Below are 26728 nucleotides of genomic sequence, written 5' to 3'. Positions count from 1 at the left end.
AAGTAATTGAATATTCCCGAGTGGTAGTCGTCCTTTTCTTCTTCTGTTTCGGGCCGAGTTAACGTAGCGACGCCCAGTCACTCCGCGCTGAGTACTTCCCGAAATAGTTTTGGCCCCCAAAAGTCTCCTGTGGACTTTATCGCTTGGTTAACTGCACAATTCTGCTACCTTTATTTCAGCAGGTACACGAAAGCGACTGCCCTCGTACAAACTTCACATTTGCAAGGATATACAGCAGCCACCGCTTTTGATCAGATACCACTTCGGCTACCAAGATGTCGCAAAGCATTCATGTCTAGTTGAACGCCTGAGACGCTTTACTTAACCTACGGTGCGCTGCGGTGCATTCCCCGATTCCATCAGCCATGCGCACTCCCTTACTTCTTCTAAGACACGTGGTTTAGGGGCTGTTTCACTGACGCCGACTTTTTCGCCCAATGAGCCATTTTATGCTTTCGCACAATATATCCGCACTTGTTCGCGGGGAAATGGTCAAGGCACATTTTGATTGTTTTAATATGGTCATACACGCGGTGCTTTTTTCTTCTTCTTTTTTACAGGTTGGGGGCAGTCTGTCTATATAATACAAGAGGTGCGTGCGGCCCTGTCCCGTCGTTTGAGCCCGCCCATAAATCGCATCGAGCGCGCGCAGGCCACGTGCGGATACGCGTTCGCAAAACCGATCGAAGCACGCGTCACATGCGATCGACATGGTCGATACAGTACACGTAAATTTAGATCATGCCCGAAAGTGCTTTTTAACGTGGGCCTTCAGCTACAATTTTCCAAATGAACTACACTACTCATGTAATATAGTGAATACACGCGATCGCCAAAGCACAGACCAGCCAGAGAAAACTGAAAGCGCTCAGACGCAACTGCAAAAGAGCCTTGCGCTAATCACGATGCAGGTGCGCCGCACTGCATCCTGTCAGCTTTGACAACCGACGAGGGCATCGCATTCAGTTGCTTCTACACTAGATCAGGAAGCAACCGGTACGCCGCGCCCACGCGCCTCTCAAGTAACAGTGAGGAACCGCGCAGGAAGCGAGTTTCGACGACACGGTCTTGGTCAGCCTCGCACAGGCAAGACGTCGCAACGGGATCACTCGCTCGGGTAGTATCATGCAGTTGAGGTCCCCGGCATTTCAATTCGGACCCTTCGGATGCAGAGGATCAGATGGGGTGAAAGATATCACGCCACCGGGGTCCGCGCGCGATACCCAACGTGCGATTCGATGCCCGCCCGGGCAACCCGTTGGAGATTCAAAAACACGTTTTGCGCGCGCCAGCGCCCAATCCACGGCATGCGTACTTACTTTGCTTGTTTGCAACTCATTCTGGGTTGTTGGAGGAAGGAGTTGGCCTCACAACTCGAGGAAAGAAACAAAACTGTAGCCTTCGGGCGCCGGCACCGCGAGCAGAAAAGCAGTGGAAAGGAAGTTTCATTTTATAGCTCGCAAATCGGATATGACGACACGCAGATCAATATGACGCATGCGCAATGTTGCTGCTATTTCGAAACCGAAACCACTCCGACGTTAGTTTCGAATCACCCCGACGCTAGGATGCATCTGCATGACTGGACAGTTCTGCAGTGAACACAAGTAACCGTCAAAATTGGGACGAATGCAACTCCCACTTAGCGTTTTTAAAGCGCAGCTTGCACGGCTAGAGTTCGGTGTATTTTTCATGCCCGCGGAACGCGAACGAAAAGTCCTGGGGCTCTACGCGTCTTCAAACCGCGGGCGTTGTCAACTGCCGTGCGTGATACTGTACCCGGCCACTACCAGTTGCCTGCCGCACAGAACATTGGTTTTGAGCGGCATGCAAGGCTTATACGTCTCATCACTAGCGGTTAATGCAGATTCGTTCATAATGAGCTACATGTTCAATGTCAAGAATTTTTGTAATTAGACCTCAAGCTTGTGCATCTATCACTAGGAGATGCACGTTGAGAAAATTAATAGCCACCTTTTTCAAAATCAGGATTCCCACGTAGGTGTCTCAGCCGTATTTCTCTTGAAAGCTGCAATAAAGGGCGGCTGCTTGTCATGAAGCCGCGATTGCACCACTCACTAAAATTGTGGTTTTGAGAGAAATTAGGCCGTCAAAATGACAATTGTTTGCATCAGAGAGAGGATCTTTTTTTCTTCTTTATAACGGGAAGGGGGGGGGGGTGAGTAGGAAAGAGAGAGAGAAGGCTCTTTATTATAGGGAATAAAGGGAATTTCTACGATATATTATAGGGAATTTATAGGGAATTTCTACGATAATTCCCAGGGCAGTGCTTTGCTTTTTGAGGCTAGAGCAGGTTGCCTGCGAACTAAGAGTTTTGTGGGGAAGTATTCACAAAATGATGGGGTATGCGTGGTCTGCGGAAAAGAAACAGAAACTATGCGGCACATCGTGCTAGAATGTGAGGGTATCCATCCAAATCTACACGAAGGGAATATTGGGCTGTCAGAAGCCCTAGGATTTAAAGGTATCACAGAGGAAGTTAACTTCAAGGCTGTCGAGGGGACGAAAAGAAGATTAGAATGCTGGTGGACGAAAAGCAGAGAGGGGAATATTGCCTATGACAGTTACCACTTGTAACAGAAAAAAAAAGTATTTTGTGCCTAATAAGCTTTTTGTGCCTGCCCTAAGCAGCGCTAGTATTGAACCAAAAGGTTAAAACATAGGTATATTAGTCTTTTTGGTAAGATGACATGTCATCACCCCGATACAAAGGGGAAACCAATAGAAATCATCATCATCATCATCATCAGGAGAAGGCCGGGATGTTTGCCTAAATTTCGACACAGCCATGCTACTCGGCGGGGGAAGGGGGAAAGAAAAGGCCCGATAGATTACAGGGCAGAAGCAAGAGGAAGAAACAAATAAAATTTGGGAGAAAAGTAACAAAAAATGACATTCAGTTTGTGTCAGTAGTGTGCTTAGTCACTCTAAATCACAGCAATGACACCAATTATGTCCGGACAGTCGAACGCTGCCGCCAGTATTTTGCATTAAGCAGGTGGAGATGGCCATGGACCAAGAAGTACTTTCAAGGTACTGGGCTGAGGCGCTCTAGTTCCTGCATAAGACTGCACCTTGCATGTATATATGCAGAGCATTTCAACAGCAAATGGTGACACCAAGTCCAGCACAACACTGTACATCATAACACTTTTCCACAGAAGTGCCAAGATAGGTGCGACTTCAATGGCATGCATTTCGGGAGATTGCAACTCCAACAAGCCGTGCTCCGCAACCAGGAGAACTGACGCAACAACACGATTCATAGAAATGATGATTTTTATTTTTGACGACTATACACGAAATAATGGCCGCTACAGGCACCAAACCAAAATTTTTTTTTTGCACATGAACACTTGCACACTTATAATAAGAGGTTCATATCACCTACGCTGGCACAGTAAAAGCAGCGAATCAATCGCGCCTGGAAACTGATGACGCCACAATGAACACGGCAAAATAAAGACATTTTCATGAAATTTTCATTACCAGCCTGATGGGCATTTTCCACACTCACTGGTGGAAAGGAGCTTTTCGCTGTGCTGTTTTCTCTGGTAATGAGTATCAAAACGATGTCACAGTATACAGCTTTGTAGCAACTTGCTCCTATGCAATTAAAATTCTCTACTGTCAATGGCCTCGGCAGCAAGCATATCCAATAAACTGCCCTAAACTTTTTCAATGTTCTCAGCAATTTGAGAACAAGCAACAAAGGCAAGCTTTTTTTTTAACTGTCAAGTGTTCACAACACAGTGAGATAAAACAATAGGCAATCATACTTCATTGATCAGCATGTAGTGAAAATTTCAGTTTCAGCTGAGACAAATCATTTCGCAATGAAAGAAACACAAGCGATGAATGCAGCAGGATGCTACAAGCTATCATGACCAGCCACACCTTTCGCTGATCGTACTAAAAATAGACCACGTCACACATCTCAGCCAGCCTTCGACTTATATCTTCTTGGACACAAAGAAAAACAACGATCCGATGAAAGCTGGTCACACATTTCACAACTTTCCGTTGAAAGCAACAGAGAAAGCACGATGACAATCAGGCAAAATTCCGGAAAAAAAAAAAGCAATCAGAAGACGGCACAACAGAAACACAATGAGCAAGCTAGGACAAGAGCTTGAGAAAAGCGAAGGACAATTCCCCCCCTCCCCATCCCTTCCCCAACATACAAAAATACTTCTCGTCGATCTTTGACACAGCTGCTGTAAGCAGGCTGTGCCTATGTCGCGATAACTCCCAACCCCATCCCCGAACCCCAACCACAGTGGAATTTTAAAGGAAAAGGCGTCTCAGTTCATCAGGCAAACACGCAAGAGCGACGCGCTTTGGTTCGACCACCTGCTCGAACACAAAGAAACGCTGACAGATGGATGCTCTCATCTGCTTTTTTTTTTTCCTTTGCCTTCTTGCTTTTTATGAGAAAAAGAGAAATGAGGGGTGACGCAATGATCACCAAGAAAAAACAAGCAATCCAATGAGACGTGTTGGATCCGGCTGCGGGAGCTCTGGGAATCCATCAGTCATTGAAGACTTGTTTGATTCTTGTCCGAACTGTACAAGGTCCTTTCGCTTCTTGCTCACTTTTCTGCAGAGAGACAAATTAAAGCACAAATGTCACGGCACGCCTTGAAGTCTCTCTATTATCCAACAAGTTTGTACTGCGAACAGGCCTACTAAAATTAATCCCGTATATCCGCCGCTTGCACATCAGCTGCCTATGAGGCAAGAGATACTTCAAATAAAGCACAAACTTCCCATGAAGCACGTGGCAAGAAATTTTGGAAGACAGGGCCCACAGTTTAACCCAAAAAAATTTCAATGTCTATTGCAGTCAGATTTTTCACAAGCCCTCCTAGAAAGAAAGAAAGAAGAGTTGAGGTTGCTAGTTTCTCCATCCCACTTGCTCCACCCATAGGAGTAGGTTTAGCTAAGCCATTTAGAAAAACTCAAAATGCGCAGTAAATGGACGCAAAGAAACAAAAGTGAAGGGAAGTACGCTAAAAGCTAATCAAAGCATGCGTCAGAATCTTTTTCCAGGTTCCCACGACTTCTCTTTTCTTGGCCACTCATTTCACCACACTCGCAACTCGTGTTCTTATGGAACGATGAAATTGCCCTGAAGGTGCAAAAATGAAGAGAAAAATCCAAACTCATTCAACCTGCTTATTAGCAAAACTATGTATAATAGCAACGCAAGCGTAAAACCACAGGCAGTGCTCGTAGAGGACCACCTCCACCGCAAAAGCAAAGCAGCAGCACACTGACGATGGATTACACATAACAGCACATCAACCCATACAGTATTGTGTGCAACGGAAGACTAGCCATCAAAACACACGTGTGAATACTACTTCACCTTATGCCCACTGCTGCAATCTGACCCTCAACAGGGCTTCTTTCTTGTTTTTTTTTTGTTTTTGTCAAGCCAGTAGAGTTAATTGCGCCAGAGCAGACTCCAACTTTAGCCACTATGCAGTAATTGCCACGTCCAATTAGATTTTCTTTTTAAAGGCAAGCTCACCTTACAGTCCTTTCTACGAAAACCTGGCATCAGAGTGACAAAGATGGTGCTAAAGTCTCACTGGGGTGGTATTCTGGAGTTTATTTTGAAAATGTCCACTTTGCGTTCGTTTCATTGCGACATACTTTATTGACTGTTGCGCAACTTTTTTGAAACACGTTTTAAACAAGTAAACCCATTTTAAACTGTTTAACTGAATGTATTTTGAAAATGTAAACACAATAACATTTTTTATGACCAAGTTGAAAGGTTCCATCTCAAGGGGACGAATGTCAAGAGATGGCAGCTGCAGCCAGCTCTTTCCTGCGGCAGTAAAGCGTAAAGAGCGTAAACAATGCTGCGACTGCTGTTTTTTCACGTTTGAACCTCGATTTTTATGTCCGTGACAGTAATCGTGTATTAACATACAGTAGAACCCCCGTAATACGACTTTCAAGGGACCGTTAGAAAGCGTTGTATGACCATGGGGTCGTACAATCGGGGTGCAAGTAAATGCTGGACTAGTAGACGGTTTCACGCGAGAGGTGGTCTAAGAACTTATATAAAATACTATATTTAGCAAGTTCTCGCATGATTTGTGAACCTTTAGATGAAATCCCAAGTTGAAAAATATAAACGCCTCTGTTGTGCCCCCTTCCCCTCCAAGGCGTCCGAGCTAGCCCACCAGCCAAGGGCCGTCTTATAGACCACCAGCCCAGCCGCCCGAGACTTGCGCGACCGAGATAAGGCCGATGTGGTCGAGCAAATTGCGAGGGGAAAAGGAGGGTGAGCAAGTGCCGAGGCTAGTACAAGGCAGAGGTGAAAAAACGGAATTCCCGTGCAGGGTGGAGACACCCTTTGAATGGTCCCGTGCCGTCGCTATTGGGTCAAAGTGCTCAACACATTGCTGTTTTCGTTTCCCACAAGACGCAGCAACGCGAAATAGACAAGATGATTCAAACTTCGCAAGTAAACCGACTTGCGGTGAAACTTAACAGCGCGATCTTGCTACAGTGACTTGCTGCAGCGGCCAGCGAGTGACCCGAAATGGCGGCACCAACGTACATACGTGTCGCCACCCTTACGGCGGACGCGCGTGAACCGAGGCACCCTAGCAAAGAAAGGAGCGGAGTGACAACGTCGCTTTGAAAGGCACTGATAAGCAGAGAGCATAGATATAGGCAGAGAGAGCGCCGTGAAAGGAAAAAACTTGGATCAAGCGGGCGGGGAAAGTGGCTATTTGGTCATCGCCGTGGGGTTGCGTCGTATGTGTTTTCACATTCGTCGGCAGCTTGATGGGAGCTTCAAATTCACAGTCCGCCTGCCACCTGAACTTCGACTTCTCGTGGTTGGCGCGTTGGCGTGCTGTTGCCGCGTGGGGCCGTTGAAGGTTAACTTCTGCTTTCGTCTTCTTTGGTCTGTTCAGCAAGTGGTCTGGCCCACATGTGGACCTTTGCACATCAGGCAGCGTGAAATGGGGGTTTCAATTAAAGAGCGGTTAAGACGAGGTGGCGAAGCGGCATAAAATATGGGCAAAACGACGGTTTATCCGTGCCAGGGTCCGTCATAGCATGCACCCGAGCGTCATATCATCGGGGTTTTTAATGCATTGTTTCTAAGGCGAGTTTGCGAGGACCGTAGTAATCAGTCGTAAGAAACGGGTTGTCGTTAGTCCGGGGGACGTATCAGCGGGGTTCCACTGTAATGACCCTCTGTTACGTATTTTGGCATAGACGCACTTGCACACGTAGACGCGAGCTTTTCCAAGAGTCCCGAATGGTTTGTTACGGCATTGGCGTTTCTGTGGTGCTCTCCGAGTGAAAAAATAAACGAGTGGTTGCGGTTACCGTTTCTTAAGTACCTGCCTGCTTTGCGTCAACCTCACGAACTTAAGCTAGTAGGTGTATATGTCAAGTACCCATAAAAGTTTAAAAATTCCATGTAGAGCGCTTGTGTAATTTTGGTCATCTGCTTGACAGCTGCCAAGCGCACAGACGATCGTTCATTTCCCCGCGTGATGGAGACAGCGTGGATGCACCACCTCACAGGGGGCTGTGACAGTGACAGTGATATTGTTTCTTCACTACTGACCACTGACTGAAAACCACCAGTAGCAAAAAAACGAAGGATGCATATATCACTTGGTCCTGGACACTGAGCCCGCGCTGCCGCCGGCCAAATTTATCTCGCAGCTTGTCGCACAGCCACTGCACCAGAGGCAGAATGCTTCCGTAGGCATTTTGAACGGGTCAACATTATTTATTGCCCTCCTGTTCCACCAACAAGGCGTTGACTGGTACATTCATATTAGAACTGCCAAAATAGTCCGCTCCGAGAAGCCACGGTTCAACGCAGTAGCTCCGTCGTGCTTGCGTTGTGTCACATCCAGTTCACTTCTAGCGAATCAGAGCTTGTTCAAAACACACTTGTGAAGCGGGCACGAAACTCGCAAAGCTCCAGAATACCGCCCCTGGCTAGGATGTCCATAGACCCACTCACAATTCTCATCCCATTAGCTGGAAATGCCAATATGTGGTGGCCTGATGTCTTCGCGGAGTATGCAACAGTCCGTCCGACATAAGGTCTACAGTTCTGCTTTGAGGTCTGCTTAAAGTACTACAAGTTTTACGCTCCTTGGTGACATTCCATTTCCAAGTTAGTGCAGGTTGGGCACTTCCTGGTGCACCTAGCACCATCTAGTGGTTAGATTTTACTCTGCCGCAATCATCTTAACCAACTGCGAAAACGAGCTTGTTGTTCAGCCTCTGCGGCCCAATGGGTACCATTGCACTTTTAGCTCTTATGTGTTGGGTTCGAACCCCAGCAGGTTAAATTTTGTTTTCCTACGATTTTTTTCTATTGAAACAATGCTTCTTAGGTCAGTTTGATGCAATATTTTCGTAAATAAGGGCAGTTCAGTATCTTCTAGGTTGGTTTAGGTGCAGAGAGAAACCTATTCTGATACACAATTGATGTTCTGCATCACACCAGAAATGCCCGGCCTGCAAAGACTTGGGAAAAAAATGCCGCCGCTTCTCGGCATGTTGCTAGGCTCACTGTTGAGGTTACCCATCGTTGGGGCTGGGAATAGGCATAACATTCTCACTCAGGGAGATTGGCCAGAGAAGATGACAGCTGTCGCCGAACTTCCCATGACCACTTCCTATCTGCTGCAGCGTCAACACACGCATCCGCAACTCTGATACGCCCCCTCAGCAAGGCCTATTACATGCATAATGAGTCTCAAGCATCTCTGTATATTTTTTTCCCCTCAACCATTTGAGGACAGCTTTGGCCCAAGGATCTGCAGACACCCCAAGAGAAGCTGGTGGTAGAAATAGGCAACTTTCTCTGTGTTTCGGCCCCCCTTATTCCCTCCCTTTTGAGGCGTAGCAACACTTGATGTGAACAACTTGATAAGCCCTGCCTAAACTGCACCATCTCAATCCAATTTCAATCTTTGGTATAACAGTGGCTAGCAAAGAGCAGGTCAATAATTAGTGTCATGTACTGCGCAGTACATGGCAAAAGGGAGCCCAGTTGCCAAAGTTACACCCCGTTCCGAAGAACGGTGGAACTCTTTCCCAACCAAATGCTTTAGGAAAAAAGTAATCCAGAATTCACCCAGATTGTGGTTATTTCTTGCAGTGGGCAAAGGTCAACACAAAGGCATGTGTACGTCTACAAAAACAACAGACGGCAAAGAAAAAACGAGAAACACGGGGTGCGAGGCACTGGACATGCAGAAGGCAAAAAAAGGAAGGAAGCGAAGCATGTCTTACATTCCTGATTAGCCGTGATTACGACTAGTACTGACCCCTGAATGGGTGCGGGAAATTGCCAGCCATCAACGATGCAGCTGCCCCACTAGGAAATCCTGAAAAAGAGGCGGGGGGAGAGAGCAGAGCACGCTGCCAGGTTACCAACACGCACACACAGCAAAAAAAGCTCGCCAGGGGGGCTTCACGCCTACAGTTTCCATGTGTACTCACCATCCACTTTTCACACTGACTGGTACACAAGCAAACCCACTAAGATAGGATGTGCGCAACAAGCTTTTCGACCCACGTTTCTACCCGTATTCACGTTATCATTGTCACCAGCTGTTTTCAGGTATTGTATTTTTCGTCGTGCTAATGATGAGGTATCCAGAACGCTGCCCATGTGGGCATAAATAAAATAGACGCAAAAGTGAAATAGCCTTTGCGAATTTCCCACACAACATAAAAGCACAACTAACACAAACCAAAGTGCCGCACTGTTAAAGGGACGGAAAACCGATTTTTGTTGCGTATATGTTCTCTAGCTCATATGAAAGCCAGCGTTTTATATAGCCCGGTAACCGCAAGCAATTTATAAACAAACTGGCGGAAAAAATTTTAATTTGGGAGCAAAATTTCTGAAATCAGAAGGGTGGCGGTTCGTAGTGTCGAAACTAGACCCTAAAATATGTGTCCCGGTCACGTGACCTACAAACCTAGCAGCTACGGTAACTGCTGAAACGTTTATTTATTATTGAAAATATTTTAAGACAAGAATTTGTATAAGTTTCAATTGTATATGTATTTTTAAACATTATTTTGAAAATTTTTAAGACACACCACCCACCGTCGCCGGGTTGCTCTCAGTGTGGCTAACTGAGCCTCCATGCCCAGAATCAATGGCAGAGATCAGTAAACAGACCCAGCGAAGCAGCTTTGATGATTCTGCCCGAGTCAGGGGCATTTGTTCTGCCAAAATATTTCAGCTTCCAAATACGCCAACGGCAGGTTAAAAAAAAAAAAAAAAAAAAAAAAGAAAGATGTTGCGCCCGGGGAGAATCGAACTTCCGACCTCTACAAGGTGAAGCCAGATTCTACCTATCGTCTATCCCAATAGATGGCGCATTTGTGCTAAATCGACTGTTGAATTAAAAAAAAACACATAATGGACAAAGAAAGCCTGCGACTAACTTTTTTAGCTGGGGACAAGTTTTTAAATATCGTTTTTCATTTCGCCTACAGACAAAAGTTATGTTGCCGCGCTACTATACGTCATGGTTGGCAGCATTATTTTTGGAAGGACACATACGGCTCGTAGATCTAGAAATTTCGATTTAAAAAGTTCTAGAGCATTATCAGCAAAACTGGGAAAGAGAATATATGCTCAACAAAAACCGGTTGTCTGTCCCTTTAAGACAAACGACATGGGCAATATTCCGGCTTCAGTAATAAAACTTGCTGTAAAGTTGTGACAAAAATCCAGGCCTCCAAAGATCATAGTAACAAAGGACACATGCAAATGGCCACACAAAAGAACTTATGGGTTTAATGTCTACAGGCACACAGGGTTGATTATGCAGTTCAGCACTGCAACACCAAAGAACTTCGTAGACAATGTGGACTAGGCCTCTTTGACCTCACTGCATACTATGTGTGCTGGTGGTTTTAGTTGGCAAGGGTTATTTGGGTGCTTATGATGGGCCACAACGTGGGATGATTCCACACGCAATCACAAAACCACACAAAAAAGCTCAAAACAACAAAAATCTTTTCTGCAACTGCTCAGAATGGGAGAAAAAATCAAAGGTAAAAAAAAGGAAGAAGTACATCCATTGCTTCAACTAAAAAACTAAATTTGAATACTAATGTGAACAAAAAAAAAGGGGGAAAGAAAGAAAAGGAAAGGAAAATGCCCATGCAGAAAATGTGGCAAAGTCAGAGTCCCGCATAACTGTGGGTAAAAAGGCAGAGGAAGTCCAACAGCAGAGCCACTGAATGGGAAGTGGTGAGGAGGAGGCACGTGCAGCTTGCAGGAATAACTGCTTTCTTTTTTGCCTCTCCATGCAGAGCAGTCCTTACGGCGACTCGAGAATGGTGGCAGCAGTAGTGAAAGCAGGCAGGCAAAAACATGGCTTGCAAAACAACAACAGACTCGGATTGGCTTTCCCAGTCCTTTGGCGAGCCAGTAATTCGGACAGCTTGCAGGGGCCTTGGGTCAGAACGGCTGCTGACAGCCACAATCACCACCTTGCGCCACAAGTTAGAAAGGCACAGCAGCAGAGCCTGAAAGTGGCTCGGCTAGGCAGGCAGCGGGCAGAGGAGCAAGCCTGGGAGCAGGGGCCAGACTCGGGACAACCACTGCAGCAGGGTGCTTCAGAGCAAGAAGACAACAGGCTGGGAAGGCACGGCAGGCAGAAAAGCAGCACGAGCAAGGATCCCTTGGGAACACGTCCACGGCGCAGGCAAGGCACAGAGGAGAGGGTCAGGGTTCTGCCGCGGTGGAGGGGCCAGGAGAGGAGGACGAAGAGGAGGAGGTGGAGGACGGAGAGGAGCCCCCTCCCCCCTCCTGACCTGAGGCCTGGGCGAGGGCCGACTGGCTCGAGAAAGCGGCGGCGGCCGCCGCTGCTGCGGCAGCCGCGGCCGCAGCAGCAGCGGAGGAGGAGGGTCCTGCGGTGGCAGCGGCTGCGCCCGGCGGTGGTGGCGGGGGTGCCCCGAGCGGCGACGGCTGGTGGGCCATCAGGGGGTGGTGCGGCGGGGCGCCCCCTCCCAGGGCGGCCAGGGTGGCGGCCGGTGGGGCGCCCCCCGTGGCCAGCCGCGACAGGATGCCCCGCTCGGACATCTGCAGCCGCTGGGCCACCGGCGGAATGCGGGCCAGCGTGGCGGGCAGCCGGCTCACATCCGACTTCATGTCGCTCAGCAGCTCCTCCAGCTGGTTCAGCACTGCACGGGAGGGCGAGAAAGGAGCACACTGCTAAAGGGGCACACAACCACTGTCGCACATAGGGATGTAGGGTCAGCCGCACCAGTCAATGAAGACGCTAAAAATACACAAAAGGAATATCCCAGCCTTTTCAATGCACACTGAACATCTACTTCAATGTGCCCATGTATTCTTACCACCTCAAGTTTCTTACCTCCGAGAATGTCAGTTTTAGAAACTTTAAATTCACATAAAGCAGTGCTATTACATATTTGCATTAAGGACACCGAAGTCAACCAGCAAGTTGGTTTCAATTGAGTCTGACCTTCCCATGGCCATTTTAGTGCTGATTCTGTGCCAAAAGATGCCTTAATTGCTTATGAAACTGCTAATGAAAAGCTGATCAAACGCGACGCAAACTGCGACTGTAGTCGCTGTTTCATCACAATAAACCGGAAGCAAGCGAGGCAGCAGTGGTGTACGGCGGTACAGAAGCAACCAAATACAATGCTACCACGTACCGAATGGTCCGGTCAGCTTTGGTCAAATCATTCATGCTTTCCCGAACTCCCACATCCCTTGCTGCTCCGGACCACTAAGCAAAATGTTCCTTTATAGGACCCGTGATCAGTATTGACGCTTTGTTGAAGAAATACACCTCCTTGTGAGGCCCCGCAAATGTTGGCGTCGAACCAACCACTCATGCGTAGCTCACATGCTTCCTTGAAAAGCTGTACCGCTGCCCCAAGTATGGACGCGTAGCACCATCCAGTGGCAGCCAGGAAAGATGTCGCGCAGTACAGATAGTGGCGGCGGCACTTGTCTTAATGTCTTCGCTATTTTATACCTTATTTAAAAAAAAAAAAAAATCTACGTGTAAAAATGGTACATTCGTGTTCTCGGTGAACAAATCTATCAATCTAGAACAACTTGTATTTTGACTTCAGTGTCAATTACCTGCCTGCCACTCTCCCCAATTTACAGCTTTAGAAACTCCACAGGCAAGCTCTGCCAAGAAACTGGCAAATTTTCGGCGTACATCTTGCACTGCCACTCACAACACGCACCACACAGCATCCCAAATTGCGGACAAAGAAGAACTACCGCTGCTTCCGGAAGAGTACAGACTAATGTGAGGTTTAATAGGGAAGCTCAAAGGGCAGGGGAGGCAAAGAAGCGGCCCAGTGCCGTGGACTCACCCTTATGGAGGACAGCATTTGCCGGCTTGTTCCCTGCAAGGGACTCTTTCGACAAGTGCTGGTGCGATTCCGCAAGGCACTCGAGCTCCGCAAACCTGCCAACACACACACACACACACACACACAAACTTTTGAAGTAGGGAAAAAAACAGCAGATTTTCTCTACACTTCTGCAACTTGTGCCAGCTCTTCAAGCCGCACGCTCTGCTTTGCCGGTTCCAAGTAATGCAAAAATGTTTGATTCCACTGCGTTTGAGCATTTCTGTGGCGATAGGTTGTTGCACTCACTACCAGAAACAAGCAGCTCAGAAAACGCCGCGGTGTGCAGTGACTGCATCCAGTTGGTAGTCTTCATTATTCACATTGCAACGAGAAACTGATAACGTAGCAATGCTAGAAACAAAGGCAAAGTGCGGGCAGCAATGCCACTCTCCACCTGTTGCAATCGGTGGAAAAAATTATGGCGTTCTAGTGGCAAGAGGACAAAACAAATGTGCCAGAAGCGAAACCATTGCAAATCAATTCGTGCAAGCTGCGCCCTCTCTGTGCAGTAGTTGCTCAAGTACCTGGTGTTGAGCGCCATGGCCGGATGGTTGGGGTCCTGGGTGAGGTTGAGGTAGGCCGCTCGACGCAGCTGCTCCTCAATCACCAGGGCCTGCTCGAGGAGCTTGAACCTCCTGGCCAGGAACTTGTTCTTGATCTCGAGGAAGTTTCCCTTGCCCACGTCCATCTTGAAGGGCTCGTTGATGATGCCAAAGGCCACGTCGTTCTGGATGTCCTGCCAGCGGCCGTAGCCGTGCTTCACGATCCCGGCCAGCAGCCAGTAGTCGTGCCGCCGGTGCCAGATTTCGTACTCCCGGCCGGGCACGGCCGCCCGCTCCTCGTTCTGCCACAGCGTGTGCAGCTCCGTGAAGCCCCCGTCCGCAATGTTGAACATGAACTTGCGCTTGCTCACGCAGGGCACGACGGACGAGGAGGACGGCGCTGCTGCGACCGCGCTGGGTGTGGCACTGCCGCTCCGGTCGCTGCCCCCCTCCTTCTTGCCGCTCTTCTCTTCCCCCGCAGGCTTCTTGTCCTCGTCGGCTGGCCGAGGAGTCTGCTTGCCGCTGCTCTCGGCCTCCTCCGCCTTGGGCGTTGCCGCGGCAGCCTCGGGGGTGGCGGTTTCTTCGCTGGGCTCCTTCTTGGTCACTGAACCAAGAAAGGGAACAAGGGTAAGAACGGTTTGACCTATTTTTTATTTCTTCACGGATTTTGATGAAAATTGGCACAGCAACTGGAAATGCTTCTGTGATAACACCATAAAAATTTTAAAGTAATATTTTGAGAACTTCTTTATTTATAAAGTTTTCTTTCTGCTCACTTCATACCAAGCTTAATTAAGCGGCTTATAAAACATAATAGAAAACTTGTGCGACATGCTTTGCATTCCCAAATGAATGGACGAGGTCGTGACATTCTTCGATTTTTTTTATTTAGAACACTTTTTTTACCTTTGAGCTTTTTAGAGGTGAATGTACAACAGGAATGTAGACTATAAACGACTACTTGAATAATAAATTCACAAAAGGTAAACCTGGAAAACCAAGAGTGTCACAACCTGAACTGTTAGTCAAGGAATGTAATGTGAAAAACAATCAAAATAGACCCAGCTGTCAAGAAGAAATCCCTGAAACAAGCTATGCAGGTGGTAAAGTTGCAACGTAGATTTTATTTATTGAAAGTCACTAAGGTTCCATGCTTTGTGCTCGCTAAACGATAATATGGTCTTGCGAGTGTTTAAAAAGTGCTGCGCCAGCAATTCCCTGGACTGCAGCGAGGATGACTTGCTGTGTGGGCGACAGCCAGATATTTTAGTTAACGAGTAATCCAAGACGAAACAAGTTATAGCCTCAATAAAACAATGTGTACACAAGTGTTTTTTTTTTTTTTGCATTTTTCGACTAAAAGGTAAGGGGGTGACTTATATTCTGCATAATACAGTAGTACTGGGTAACGCAGAACATAGAAGCACCTTTTAATCAGGATTGGCTTGGCCCAGGTACACCTACCCGATAACCTCTTGGATTCAATGACAAGTGTGTGCAACAAGAGCCCTAATCCCATCCCCCACGTACCAACTTCCTTTTCTTCGTTGGCAGCCGCCGGGGGCTCTTCGTCCTTCTTCTCGGCCGCCTCACTCTCGGCCTTCTTCTCGGGCGGCTTGGCGTCACCGGGCTCGGTGCTCTCGGGCTCAGTCTTGACAGTGACCGCTGACGAGGGTGACTCCTTGTCTGCCTCCTTGGGCTTCTCACCTCCATCCTCAGATGGGGCCGCAGATGCGGCAGCCTGCTGCAGCGGGAGAACGCAGAGGTTTCAAACAAGACGTCACATGGCCTCGCAATGCTCTAGATTAGCTTGCAGACATATCAGGGGGAAAAAAAGTGTGTCTAGTGTGCATTTCCCAGCGCCATTGCAAGTCCCTGTTGCAATATCATGGTGGTACACTTGCTCCTCAATAGTCAACTTGCCCAAGAATTAACCATGCTCGTTTTTGTACACTAAGCTCTTTTTTGCACAGTGCCACAAAGCATTGGTCGAATAGGCTGAAACCCGACCATTAGATTATACCAAGCTTTAACTAACCTGCCAACTTTTGCCTTCAATGAAGCAACTTCCCTTTCCATAGTCACTATGAGAGTCAATGACATTGTCAGGTTTAGTAAACTTTATCATTGGCCTACACAAGTGGAAAGAAGAGGCGGATGCTCCTCTGGGCACCCTAGAAAGTAGCACTACCAAGGCTACAGTCATGCTACCAGGTATCTACACTGCGCTTTCTGGCCACCGCCCCCCTCCCTCCCCCCGAATAGGTCACTCTGAATCTGCATCACGGAGAGGTCCTTGCTTGACTTCTCAATCGTTGAAATGATCCTTCATCCTTAAAAACGAAAACTCCTTGAGTTAAGTTTTCATGTCTTTTCTTTTCTAAGCGACAGTTGGTCTATATGTGACATTCCTCTTCACTGTTTGCTTCAACCGCAGTGCTGCTTATAGGCAAGACTCATTGAACAATTTATGCAGTAATTTTGGGGGGCAAGTTGTGCTACGAATCAGTAGTTGATGGAGACGGAAACTGAGCACCGAACTTCACATGAACAATCACAGATAAAGTTTACTTATACATATCCTTATACAGATATTTCGTGGCGCAGTTTTCTGCACACGTGTCGATCATTTTGATTAAATTCATAAATAAAATCGATCTATCTAAAGTAAAGCCCTATATCAAGCAAGCTTTGGATAATAGGAACAAAATGTGCAGCTCGTAGGAATTGAAGATACCATGTTCCGGCTTTCCGATGCTCACCAGGCAACATTACAAAGAGAGAGAGAGAGAGAGAAAAGGTGAAAATTTGGGTTATGGAAATGAATCCAAGGAACGAGAGCTCACCTCAGCGCCCTCTTTGTCCTTGACTGCAGCAACATCCTTGTCCTTGGCGTCTTCTGTAGCTGGCTTTTTGTCCTTGTCATCAGCAGGAGCTGTCCCATCGGCTGTTGCCTCTGCGTTCTTCTTGTCCAAGCCAAGTTCCTCTGGAGATATGCTGTAGCTGCCGTTGATGTGCTCGAATTCTTGAACCTATAGATACATGCACACAAGCATGTAGCAATCCTCAGAAAAGCACAGTCATAATCATAAGATGAGCATACCAAAGGGACAAGCACTACGACAAACTACATACTGAAACAACTATGCACGCCTGAACCGCCCCTCACAGTTGTAGCTTTCACAAGAAATGCAGCATAAATATCATTGCCCCAGAACAAAAACAGCCCTCTTAGATTGTTCTGGGATCAGCAGCAGGAAAAGCTCAATTTCCCAGGTTGGTGTTTGCTTTGAGAACAACAATAGCAGCAGCTGTAATGCAGTGACTTCTAGGCTGTACCAGAGTGCGATCTGGTCATTTTAAGCATGCAGGAGTGTGCACCCTCACTAGAAGGCAAATTCTTGACAACAAAGCGAGCCTAACTTGGGAAAAAACCACCTCACGAAACGCAGCCACTTCATAAAACCCATGTCTTGCTTTGCTTAAAGCAGCAGGCAGCAAGTGACAACTCCCCATTTCTGCTGGTTATACAGCTATCAAGATATTGACAGTTCTAGTAGCTGAGGAACACAGGAAGGCCTCATAACACAATCACTGTACATCAGGCTCCAACTACTGGCAAGCCTTGTCGAACGGTTTGTGCAAGCCCAGCTGAGGCAATTGCGTTCATTGCATTTCCTTTCATTGCGTGGCACGCAATGAATGGAAATACTAGCACACCTTTATTTTTCGCAAGGAGGACCACCCTAAACACCAAAACTGAACACAAGGAGCCAGGCATTGAAGGATAGAGCTGTTAATGTGCACTGTTTACAACAGAATAATACTCCTAACACACATTTGAGACGTTTTTGTGCGTCACGTGGGTCCAATGATAGAACACTCGTCTACGTTCTCGCCTTAGACTATTCACCTGTGAAAAGGACTACAGTCAAACTTCGATGTAATGAACTTCAATGTAACGAACCACATACCTTTTTCAAGTGTCTACCTGCCATGTATTTTCAACCTCTCAGTAACAAAGTCATGTTTGCCGAATTTTCAATGTAAAGAAGTTTCATGAACAATTAGGCAAGCACTGAAGTAGGGCCTCGATAAAACGTGAAGCGCGACACAAGCCACCCAACGCTGCAGATGCAGTGAGCTGTAGAGTCCAAGAGCAAGCATAGTGCCTACAAGCTCCTTGCCTACAAACTGCGTATGGCACCTCCTGTGGAGGTGTAGGAGGGTCTGGGAAGAATGGTTTACAGAACAGCCACTACAGAGCACCTGCGCCGCCGCTGCACGACGCCGCTTTATCCTTTATCCGTGTTCGCTCAGGCTCACTCTGTTCCACCGTTCCAGCAAGTGTGCGGTGAAGCATTTGTGGGTCGCTATGAGCTTCTATTGGCCACTATCAGCCTTACGCACACATTTTTTTCACACCCACGTCTGTGATTTCACTCCAGCGGTGGCTTCTGCCTCAGCCAGAAAATGCTGCACGCAACGCGCGGCAGTGGGAGGAGCCTGGTGACTTGTGCCAACGGGGAGGTGCGTGTCCTATGGCGGGAGCCTCGTAGTACAGTGGCTAGAATAGGAAAGTGTGATGACCGGGCCCTCTGCCGCGTGACTCTGCAGGAGGAAAATCCAGGTGGCGCTGTCGCACGATTACACGTTCGCTGCGACGGCGGCGGAATATGGAGTACGAATATATTTTCTTTCATGGCTATTCTACGTGGTCGCGAAAACTGAGATGCAATGAATGTCGTATTTTAAAGTACTAAAATCAAAGTTTGCAACCGACTGGGCACACTTTTATTTTCGCATTTTATTTTCGACACGCATTTTATTTTCGACGTGCTCGTTACAAACAGACAAAAACTACTCACTTTTGGTGAATTTCTCATGATTCGTTCATAACTGCAAAGGCTCGAAGCAATCAACTTTCTTTGCTTTGCCTTTTGCTGCCTTTTCTTTGTGCAAGCGTGCGTGCGTGCCTGCGTGTGTGTGTGTGTGTGTGTGTGTGTGTGTGTGTGTGTGTGTGTGTGTGTTTGTGTGTGTGTGTGAAGAAATTCAAGCATTTCGACGTACGATTCTGCTCGACGTTCGATTCTGCTGTTACGTGAGGCAATGAGCTTTAAATGCCTCTTTCTTTCACGAAAAGGCATGCCTTCTCCTTTTTCAATGCCTTCGTGCAGCTAGAGGACCAAAACGAATTTGATAGTCATGGACAGGCTTCTTCAGTATGTCAGATGTTTCGTAAATGCTTCCAACGCTGCAAGCTTAAGGTACGTGTACGGGCTTTGGCTTTATCCTGCGCAGTGCGACACACGCTGTAAGGTACTGTGAAGGGCGAAACACTCAGCGTGTGGTTTCCCCCATGTTGCCGAAGGTCAAGTTCTTCACAGAAAAGGAGCATGGGGTTCTTCAAACTCTGTACTCACAGATCGATATGGAGTCACCATCCTTAGCGTTTTTATTGCTGGGTGGGGCCGCGGGTGCGCTTCTCGCTTGACACTTCCTGCTCGGGGAAATTGTTTCGGCTGGTACTTTGGAAGATTGGGAAATTGCGTGGGCACAGCTTCCGGGGGCAACCGAGGCCTGCCCCTGTAGATTGAGACAACTCCGTTCACGGTATGTTCAATGTGCCGGGAGATTTACCTTACGTCGAAGTGTAGCTCGCACATAGGGGTGTTTTCCTTGAGCCGCTTCTCAGTACGTGGTATTGCTCGTCGCCACTGCGCCAATATAGACGCGCGTTCTTCGGAACGCCAAACAACGACAGTTTCTTTTCGCAGGACTTGTACACCGTGTAGCGGCCCGGCACAAAATTGTGGCTCTGCTTTGGCGGCAGTTAAACCTGCTACGGCACAGGAAACAAGCGGTCCTTCTCTCTGGTCCAAGCAGCAATCGCATTGCAGACGATCCGCGCGCGCCTCACCAGGCGACGTGTAAACGATCGCGCGCGCTCCCTCACGGATCCCTATCGGCGGCTTCAAAGCGCCTCATAGGCGCTGCATGCCGCTAATCACACTTTCCTATTCTAGCCACTGTACTCGTAGTGTACGGGGCTCCCGCCCCAGCAGCAATGATTAGGCTTACCATTGCGGCAGATATTTGATAGGCGCTTTCGTAAGCGGCGCGTGACATTTTACAGTGTAGCTTTCACACACAGTAACAGCTTCTTTCCCGCATGAGCAACTTTGTTTGCCCCTCACGTTGCATTTCAGTGGGTGGAAAGAAATGGTCACTGGTGCAACCGGTGCACTGCTTTTGTTTTTTTAAGCAAGGAGTTCCATTCTGCAATCTAAGTAGTTTGAGCTACCTGCTTCATTTCATGGCTGCAGCATTGTGCAGGAACTATACGCACACCGTCAATACGCCAGCCGTGTAAACGTGCCACGTTTTTGCTTGCAGGAACCACTTCAATGAAACGAAGTAAATTACAAATGTAACCAACTTTGCTACATTGAGGTTTGACTGTGCACACTTCTACGCAACAGACCGAACTTATAAAGCTAAAGACCACCCTCGGGAGCACTCATGATAAAAACCACTGGTTTTGGCTCTTGGCACCTGCTACTCCCAGTCGACAGCAACCACGCCCACCAGTACAAAGTAACTACTCACACCAGTTTAACCTGTCTTCGGTCCAATACCTTCTGCGCACATCTGATTATTATTAACCTTGCATTTTATTTTTAACTGATCAGAGTTTTTGTTCAGTTTGCATGTCATTTGACTTAATCTTTTGTAATATTTGTGCAAGTTACTCCCATAGGGGTATTCTGAATAAATAGATAAATAAAAGAAGAAGAAATGAGCGAAGGGGAACGGAGACCTTCTTGCGGATGAGGCTCATGACACCGATGCGGGTGAGCACGTGCTGTCGGCTGAGCCCTTCCCGGGGGACGCCATCGGCAAACGTCTCTGCATTGTCCACGCCCGGCTCGCACAGGTGGCGCATGAAGAGAGAGACGTACGCCTTGAAGTTCTTCTCAGACTTGCCGCGCAGGTCTCTCACCAGCCTAGAGGGGGGGAGGGAGGGAGGTCACCCCTTACCATCACCCTTCTTCTGGCACTACGAATGCAAAGTCCTCACATACACTTCAGCCCGAGAAGCCAAGAGACACAAAGAATGTTCCCTGCATCGCAGCACACTGCTACACACACAAGGCACAAGAACCCTGCAGCGTGGAGCCAGCAGCCACTGCAACCTCTCGTTCAAGGCACAGCCACACTTTACTTGCCCATAGCAGCTTGCTCATTATGCCCTTGATTACGCTGCCATAGCTAGTACAACACAGAGAATAGAACGCCTCCAGGAGGCCTTACCCCTCTCCATGAGAACCTCACATCACCCAGAGAGGGTCATCTTAAAAAGGGGCCATGCAGACAAAATACAAGTTTGTTTTATTCAAAAGATTTGTTTTTTAAAGTGCCTTGGCAAACGATTTAAAATTTTTTTCTCCTGCCAAATCATCATGTGTTTTGTGATGTCTGCGATGACATAACAAAGACAGGTCTTCAAGCAAACGTCATGGCGCTCTTAGGCTCTGCAGCGAACTGCGGAGCCTTGTTTACTGTCAGTACTCCTAGATGGCACCACCATACTGCTCTGAACCGCTATTCGCCTTTACTTTCATTTCTGACCATATCTGCACAAGGCTTGTTTTTGTTAAGGTAGAAAGTAACCGTTTTTTGTGAAAAATGGGGTATGCTCGACAAACAGGGTCACGCAAGACATAGCCGCTTACGCCAATTGGCCAGTGTCGTGTGAGAAAATCCCAAAGCGGCGGACTGCTGTGAAGCTATAACAACCATAGTGTGCGCAGTACCAACAGCACCAACAGCAGTATGCCCTGGTGCTTCTATGTTTATGAGTACTTCCGTAACTTCCACTGTTTACAGCACCATCCTCACTGCCGTAAAATGAATATGCATTACATTTAAGGGGGGACATGGCTTTCATCTTCAGCAAAATGACCAAAACATCGTTTTTTTGAAAGCCACATATTCGGCTTCTATGTTTTCTATTCTGTGCGTCTGCAAAGTGGCATAAAAAAATACTTTTGCCGGGCGCGGCGACAAAAGATGAGCGCAAAAGAGCGAAAAGCAGCAATTTTCGGAGCACTGTATTTCCACAATGGCGCCACCGGGCGTGGCCATTTTGATATCATTAGATCGGCCTAACGATCGTCTCTCCAGTTCCGCTCGTCGCTTTTGTCTCTCTTATCTTCATTCATTTACAAATGCCAGTGGTGCCACTGATGAACGGTGATTTGGAGCAATTTTTGTATCAGCAAATTATTAATTTTGGAGCAATTTGGAGCACCTAAATGCCAGTTTTGGAGCACCTTGGAGCAACTAAACATCAACTGCTAGAAGTGTCCAAAGCATCTCTCAACACTAAAAATTGACCAGTATCATCCAGTAATTGATGTGGAGGTCGTCATGGAATGCGCTTCAAGGTGCTTTTCCCACATGCGCTCACAAATGGACGGCACAGCTCAAGAATAATGGTCTTCTTGTCCCTACTAGGAAAGTCTTTTTTCAAGGAGTCACTGAAAACGCTTCATAGTTGGCAGGCTCGAACATGCATTAAAAATAGCTTTCACAGTCAGCTCTCCCAATAGCCCAAGAATAGCGAAATAGCCAATAAAGAAAAGTTCTACAACCACAAGAAAAAGTAGCCATATTCGGCTCTTTATAGCCCAACCTGTCATTCCTGGGGCAATGGGATTTTTTTTCCTACTTATTTCGAAACAGTCGCTAGAAGTCGCCAGAAGTTTGATGCAATTAAATCCCCAAGTATCCACGCAATAGCAAAAATGCAACAAAACATAATTTGCAAGGTATTTAGTTCCTTTCTGGTGTAGATAAAAGACAACATGCAACACGATAATGAATATTGAAAGGCTTCAACAAACCTGCCTAGCAAAAAAACAACGTGCCTCTTTTCTAGTTTATTAATTGTTGAGGCAAGCCCTCGTGTTTTACTTTTTCATTTTATTAGATGCAGGCGCTTGCTATCAGTCCTCGTGCGCATTTCCAAGCTAGCTGGAAATGTGTAACGAGAAATGCGCATGGAGCACTTTTACATGTGATTCGTGCGCGTCGGCGTTGCGCGTGCGATTTTTTCACGCCCGCACGCGGCAGTTTCTACCACGCTCAGAAAATGACGCGCGACGCGCGCAGCAGTGGGAGGAGCCTGGCGGCTTGCGCCAATGGGGAGGCGCGTGCCTCATGGCGGCGGTTTTGAAGCGCTCGAGATAGCCCGGTCACGGCCGGCTGGTTCCGTCGGCGGTTTTTAGGCTTACCACCCCGGCAGGTATTGCATGGACGTTTTCACTAGCGACGCGGATGATGTTTTATAGTACCGATTTCGCCCACATTATAAGCTCCTTTACCACACAAGCAACTTCGTGCGCGCCTTGTGCGGTGTTTTAGAGAGCGCTTAAAAGTGGTCGCTTGAGCTCCCCACACCACTTCGCGGCCGAAGCCGCCGCCATGTTGCCGCGCCGCGCGCAGCGTGCGGGTGCTTACGCGGCGCGTTTTCGCAAGCAGAAAACGCTCCACGAGGTTCGTGCTTTAGAGAGACTGGCTGTTTTTGACGGCCCGCTTCACTTGCGGCGGTCCCCTCCGCGAGCCCAACAAGCGAAGCAAGAGCTTGCAGACGACCGCGTCACGCATGCCGCGAAACGGCGCTCCCGCTGGCTCTCGGAGCGGAGAGAGCCAGCAATAAACGCCACCTAAAACCCCCTATTGTTTATAGCAGGAATTATTGGAAACCACAACAAGAAGGAAAGTTTTTACCCGCGGTACGCCAGCGCTGCAATGACTTGCTAGACGAAAACACTGTATCGGCGGTACAGTGACAGCGCCAACCAAACTCACCGCGGAAAACACAATTACGGGTGCGAGGGAGTTCAAGTTATCAACCCGATTTAGTTATACATGTCTAGAGACCACTGCGAAGTAGTGCTTGTAACAAGCTGCACGCGATTGGCGCGACACAAATTTTGGCGCACTTTTGGCGCACTTGCTTGCAAAATCGTGGTTTTTTTATCAGGATGGCGCAGTATACCTCATTTGGCGCAAATTGGCGCATTTGGCGCAGGAGTGGCAGCACTGAAATGCACAAACGGCAAACAAAGAAAAGACGCACAAACGAAGCTAGAAATAGATGCTGAAGCGCTATTGGCCCCCCAGTCAAGGCGCACTAAAACGACCCCCGATTGGGTGTTGCTGCAGCAACGCAAGATGGCGGCCGCCTAACTGCTAAGTGCGCGCTTCTGAGTTAATTTTCACTGCTTCGCTCGGCCAAGTTTCTGTTCAGTCTGTGGTATTCAACACGGATTTTATCTCGATGGGAATGCCTGAGATCACAAGCCAGATTACGGGAAGTTGTGTGGCTTGAAAGGCAGAGGTCATCTAACGCTTTGTGGTGCACGTGACTCTACCGTCGCCAGACCCCAGAGGGCGACACGCGGTGTGCACGATTGTGATAGCGGTTCGCGAAATGACCTTTTAGCCAGATTTGCGATGTTTAGGCGCTTCGTTATTGCTATGTTTGACAGTGGGCTTCGCTAGCCTTGGGAAAGAAACAGTCGACGCGTCAAACGCTGCGGCGCGCACGGCATAGCCGCTGCGCACTGGAGCGTCACCTGACTGTGCAACCAGTTACGATTGAACACCGACAGTTGTAATTAATGCCTGCGACGTTAGATTTAATCTTAAAAGCGACCTGACCAGCCATATCAGGGATAATCAAAGTACGATATGTTGCGGTAAATGTGCGCCGCGATGCGCGCGAGCCATATCGCCTTTCTTGCGCAATGTTTCCCGTGCACTTCTAATAAAAATGCAAACAGATTTGTGTTAGGAATACAGTCTATGCCCGTTACAACGGACCCTCTGAATCCGGAAAAAAACGTCCGCTGTAGCCGAAGTATGCAGTATCCGACGGGGGGGGGGGGGGGGGGGGGGGGGGCTATGAGCTCTACAGTGAGTACTTTGACCGATATTGCATGCATAGTATATACACTTTGTTCTTTCTACATGCCTGATGCACCTCTGCACAGTGTTCGCGCGAGGGCAAAGAATCGCGTAAACACCGTTTCCAAAACTTAGCACCGGCACTTCGAAAAGGCCTAGCGCATGTGGTCAAGCGCGTAAAGACATAAGATAAGCTGAGCAAATAACGCAAGAATATAACTAGGCGCAATTATAAACCAGCTATAAAGCATCAGTCGTGCCCATCAGCATTAGCTAGGCTCTTTTAAATCCCCTCACGACGAGGCAGGTTTTCCCGAAACCATTCGTCAAACAAATCGGATCGCTGCCTGACGTTCCCTCAAGGCAGATTCCACATTTTTAGCGATTTTATTCTGGTCATTGAAACAGATGTAATGAAATAATCTGATGACGGTCAGCTGTAAAATCGAAAGTTAGACCAGTTGGACTGCGCACGGTTACCGGCAGATTGCACACAATGGATGGGGAACAACCCCTACTTGAGGCATTTCTTACCTTTTTCACCGAACGGAACAGCAACGATGCATGCGTGGGAATAATAAAAGCCGAACTTCACTGAACCCGAGTTTTTTATTACATAAAAAAACTGACGAGGGCAGACTCGCCTCCGAGTGCACCACTTCGAGTATTCGATTGCCCTGTTTTCAATCTCACCGGAGTCGCGTTTATCGGCAGCGGCCTTGTTCTTGATGGTACAGCGGACACTGTGCTTAGAAAGGCCTGTACTTCTGGCGATGTCAGCCTGTTTTTCCTCGTGTTCAACAGCGTTAATTACGCTTAATTTATCCGACAGTGAAATCAGCTACCCTGCCGCTCATGCCGCTGGTCGCACAAAAAAAAAAAGCCACTGGCTTGGCTTGGCTGCGCCAACGACCCGGCTGCCAGCAATGTTGCCAGACATAATTGTTTTCTTGCCAAAATAAACGAAAAAGCACACCGGGCGCCGGCCCCGCGGAAGTCCGCTATAAACGTTCAGTCGAAACAATTTTCGCCTAAAATTTAGTCTGTTGTAGCCGATAGTCTGCTCTAGCCGGGTTCGTTGTGAGCGGAGTGGACTCCATTTAAAATGCATGGGTACCAGACAAACCAACAGAAATGGTCTGTTGTAACCGAAAGTCCGTTGTTGCCGGATCCGCTGTAACGAGCGTAGACTGTATAGGAATGAAAATATGCTCTCTGCGTTAAAAATGTACCTTACTGTCGCAGCATTTAACAGTGAATTTTCTAGGGAAATTATTAATACTGGTGCATACATCTATGGCTTAGGGCATACTGGCTGTGCTTCGAGAAGTATTGGATGCCTTGAATGTCAAAAGTATTAAAAAATGTGCATACATCGAAGCTGGAGTTATGCAGAATATACCAAGGTTCAAAGTTGCTCATTTGCATCCTTGTGGTATGTAAACTTTTGGCACGGAACACCTGCACGTACGAGTACTAAGTTGCTGCTCCAAGCAAGGTTATAAAACATGAAAGAAGCCGAAAGTCAGTTTTCAAACAAAAAAAGAGTGCTTCACTTGTTGCCATGGTGACAATGCTGCAAAGGGAAGTTGTCCAGTGCGATACAGCCAAGCAGCTAACGTACTTTGCATGGAAAGTCATCTCCCCCTCCATTTGGTCTTTGGTCTGTAAACTGAGCTATGTACTCTTCACAGAAAAGCTGAAAATGATGTTTTGTGGAAAGAAAAAGAATGTAAAAGGCACTCCAATTT

At 47.7% G+C, this 26728-nt stretch overlaps 1 protein-coding gene across 10 annotated transcripts in view; it reads right to left on the bottom strand.

The window, feature by feature from the left end:
• Nucleotides 1-3282: 3282 nt before the first annotated feature.
• Nucleotides 3283-26728, bottom strand: part of Mi-2 (chromodomain-helicase-DNA-binding protein Mi-2 homolog) — a 68172-nt gene continuing 44726 nt past the window's right edge. For 7 of the 10 annotated variants that reach the window (XM_077675864.1, XM_077675854.1, XM_077675856.1 and 4 more), the window contains exons 23-30: nucleotides 20821-21007; nucleotides 16847-17032; nucleotides 15531-15744; nucleotides 13983-14604; nucleotides 13417-13511; nucleotides 11869-12237; nucleotides 9319-9413; nucleotides 3283-4621 (exon numbers count right to left, since the gene is read on the bottom strand). In XM_077675864.1, the coding sequence (XP_077531990.1) occupies nucleotides 9343-9413; nucleotides 11869-12237; nucleotides 13417-13511; nucleotides 13983-14604; nucleotides 15531-15744; nucleotides 16847-17032; nucleotides 20821-21007 (1744 nt within the window). In that variant the 3' untranslated portion in view covers nucleotides 3283-4621; nucleotides 9319-9342. The remainder of the gene's footprint in view (nucleotides 4622-9318; nucleotides 9414-11868; nucleotides 12238-13416; nucleotides 13512-13982; nucleotides 14605-15530; nucleotides 15745-16846; nucleotides 17033-20820; nucleotides 21008-26728) is intronic. The other 3 variants (XM_077675858.1, XM_077675857.1, XM_077675863.1) reach the window with 3 other exon arrangements.

The sequence above is a fragment of the Haemaphysalis longicornis genome, unplaced genomic scaffold, assembly GCF_048455015.1.
Source record: "Haemaphysalis longicornis isolate Haplotype H1 unplaced genomic scaffold, Haemaphysalis longicornis Haplotype H1 scaffold_7, whole genome shotgun sequence".
NCBI classification, from domain to species: Eukaryota; Metazoa; Arthropoda; class Arachnida; order Ixodida; family Ixodidae; genus Haemaphysalis; species Haemaphysalis longicornis.
This window is presented reverse-complemented; position numbering and strand designations above follow the sequence as displayed.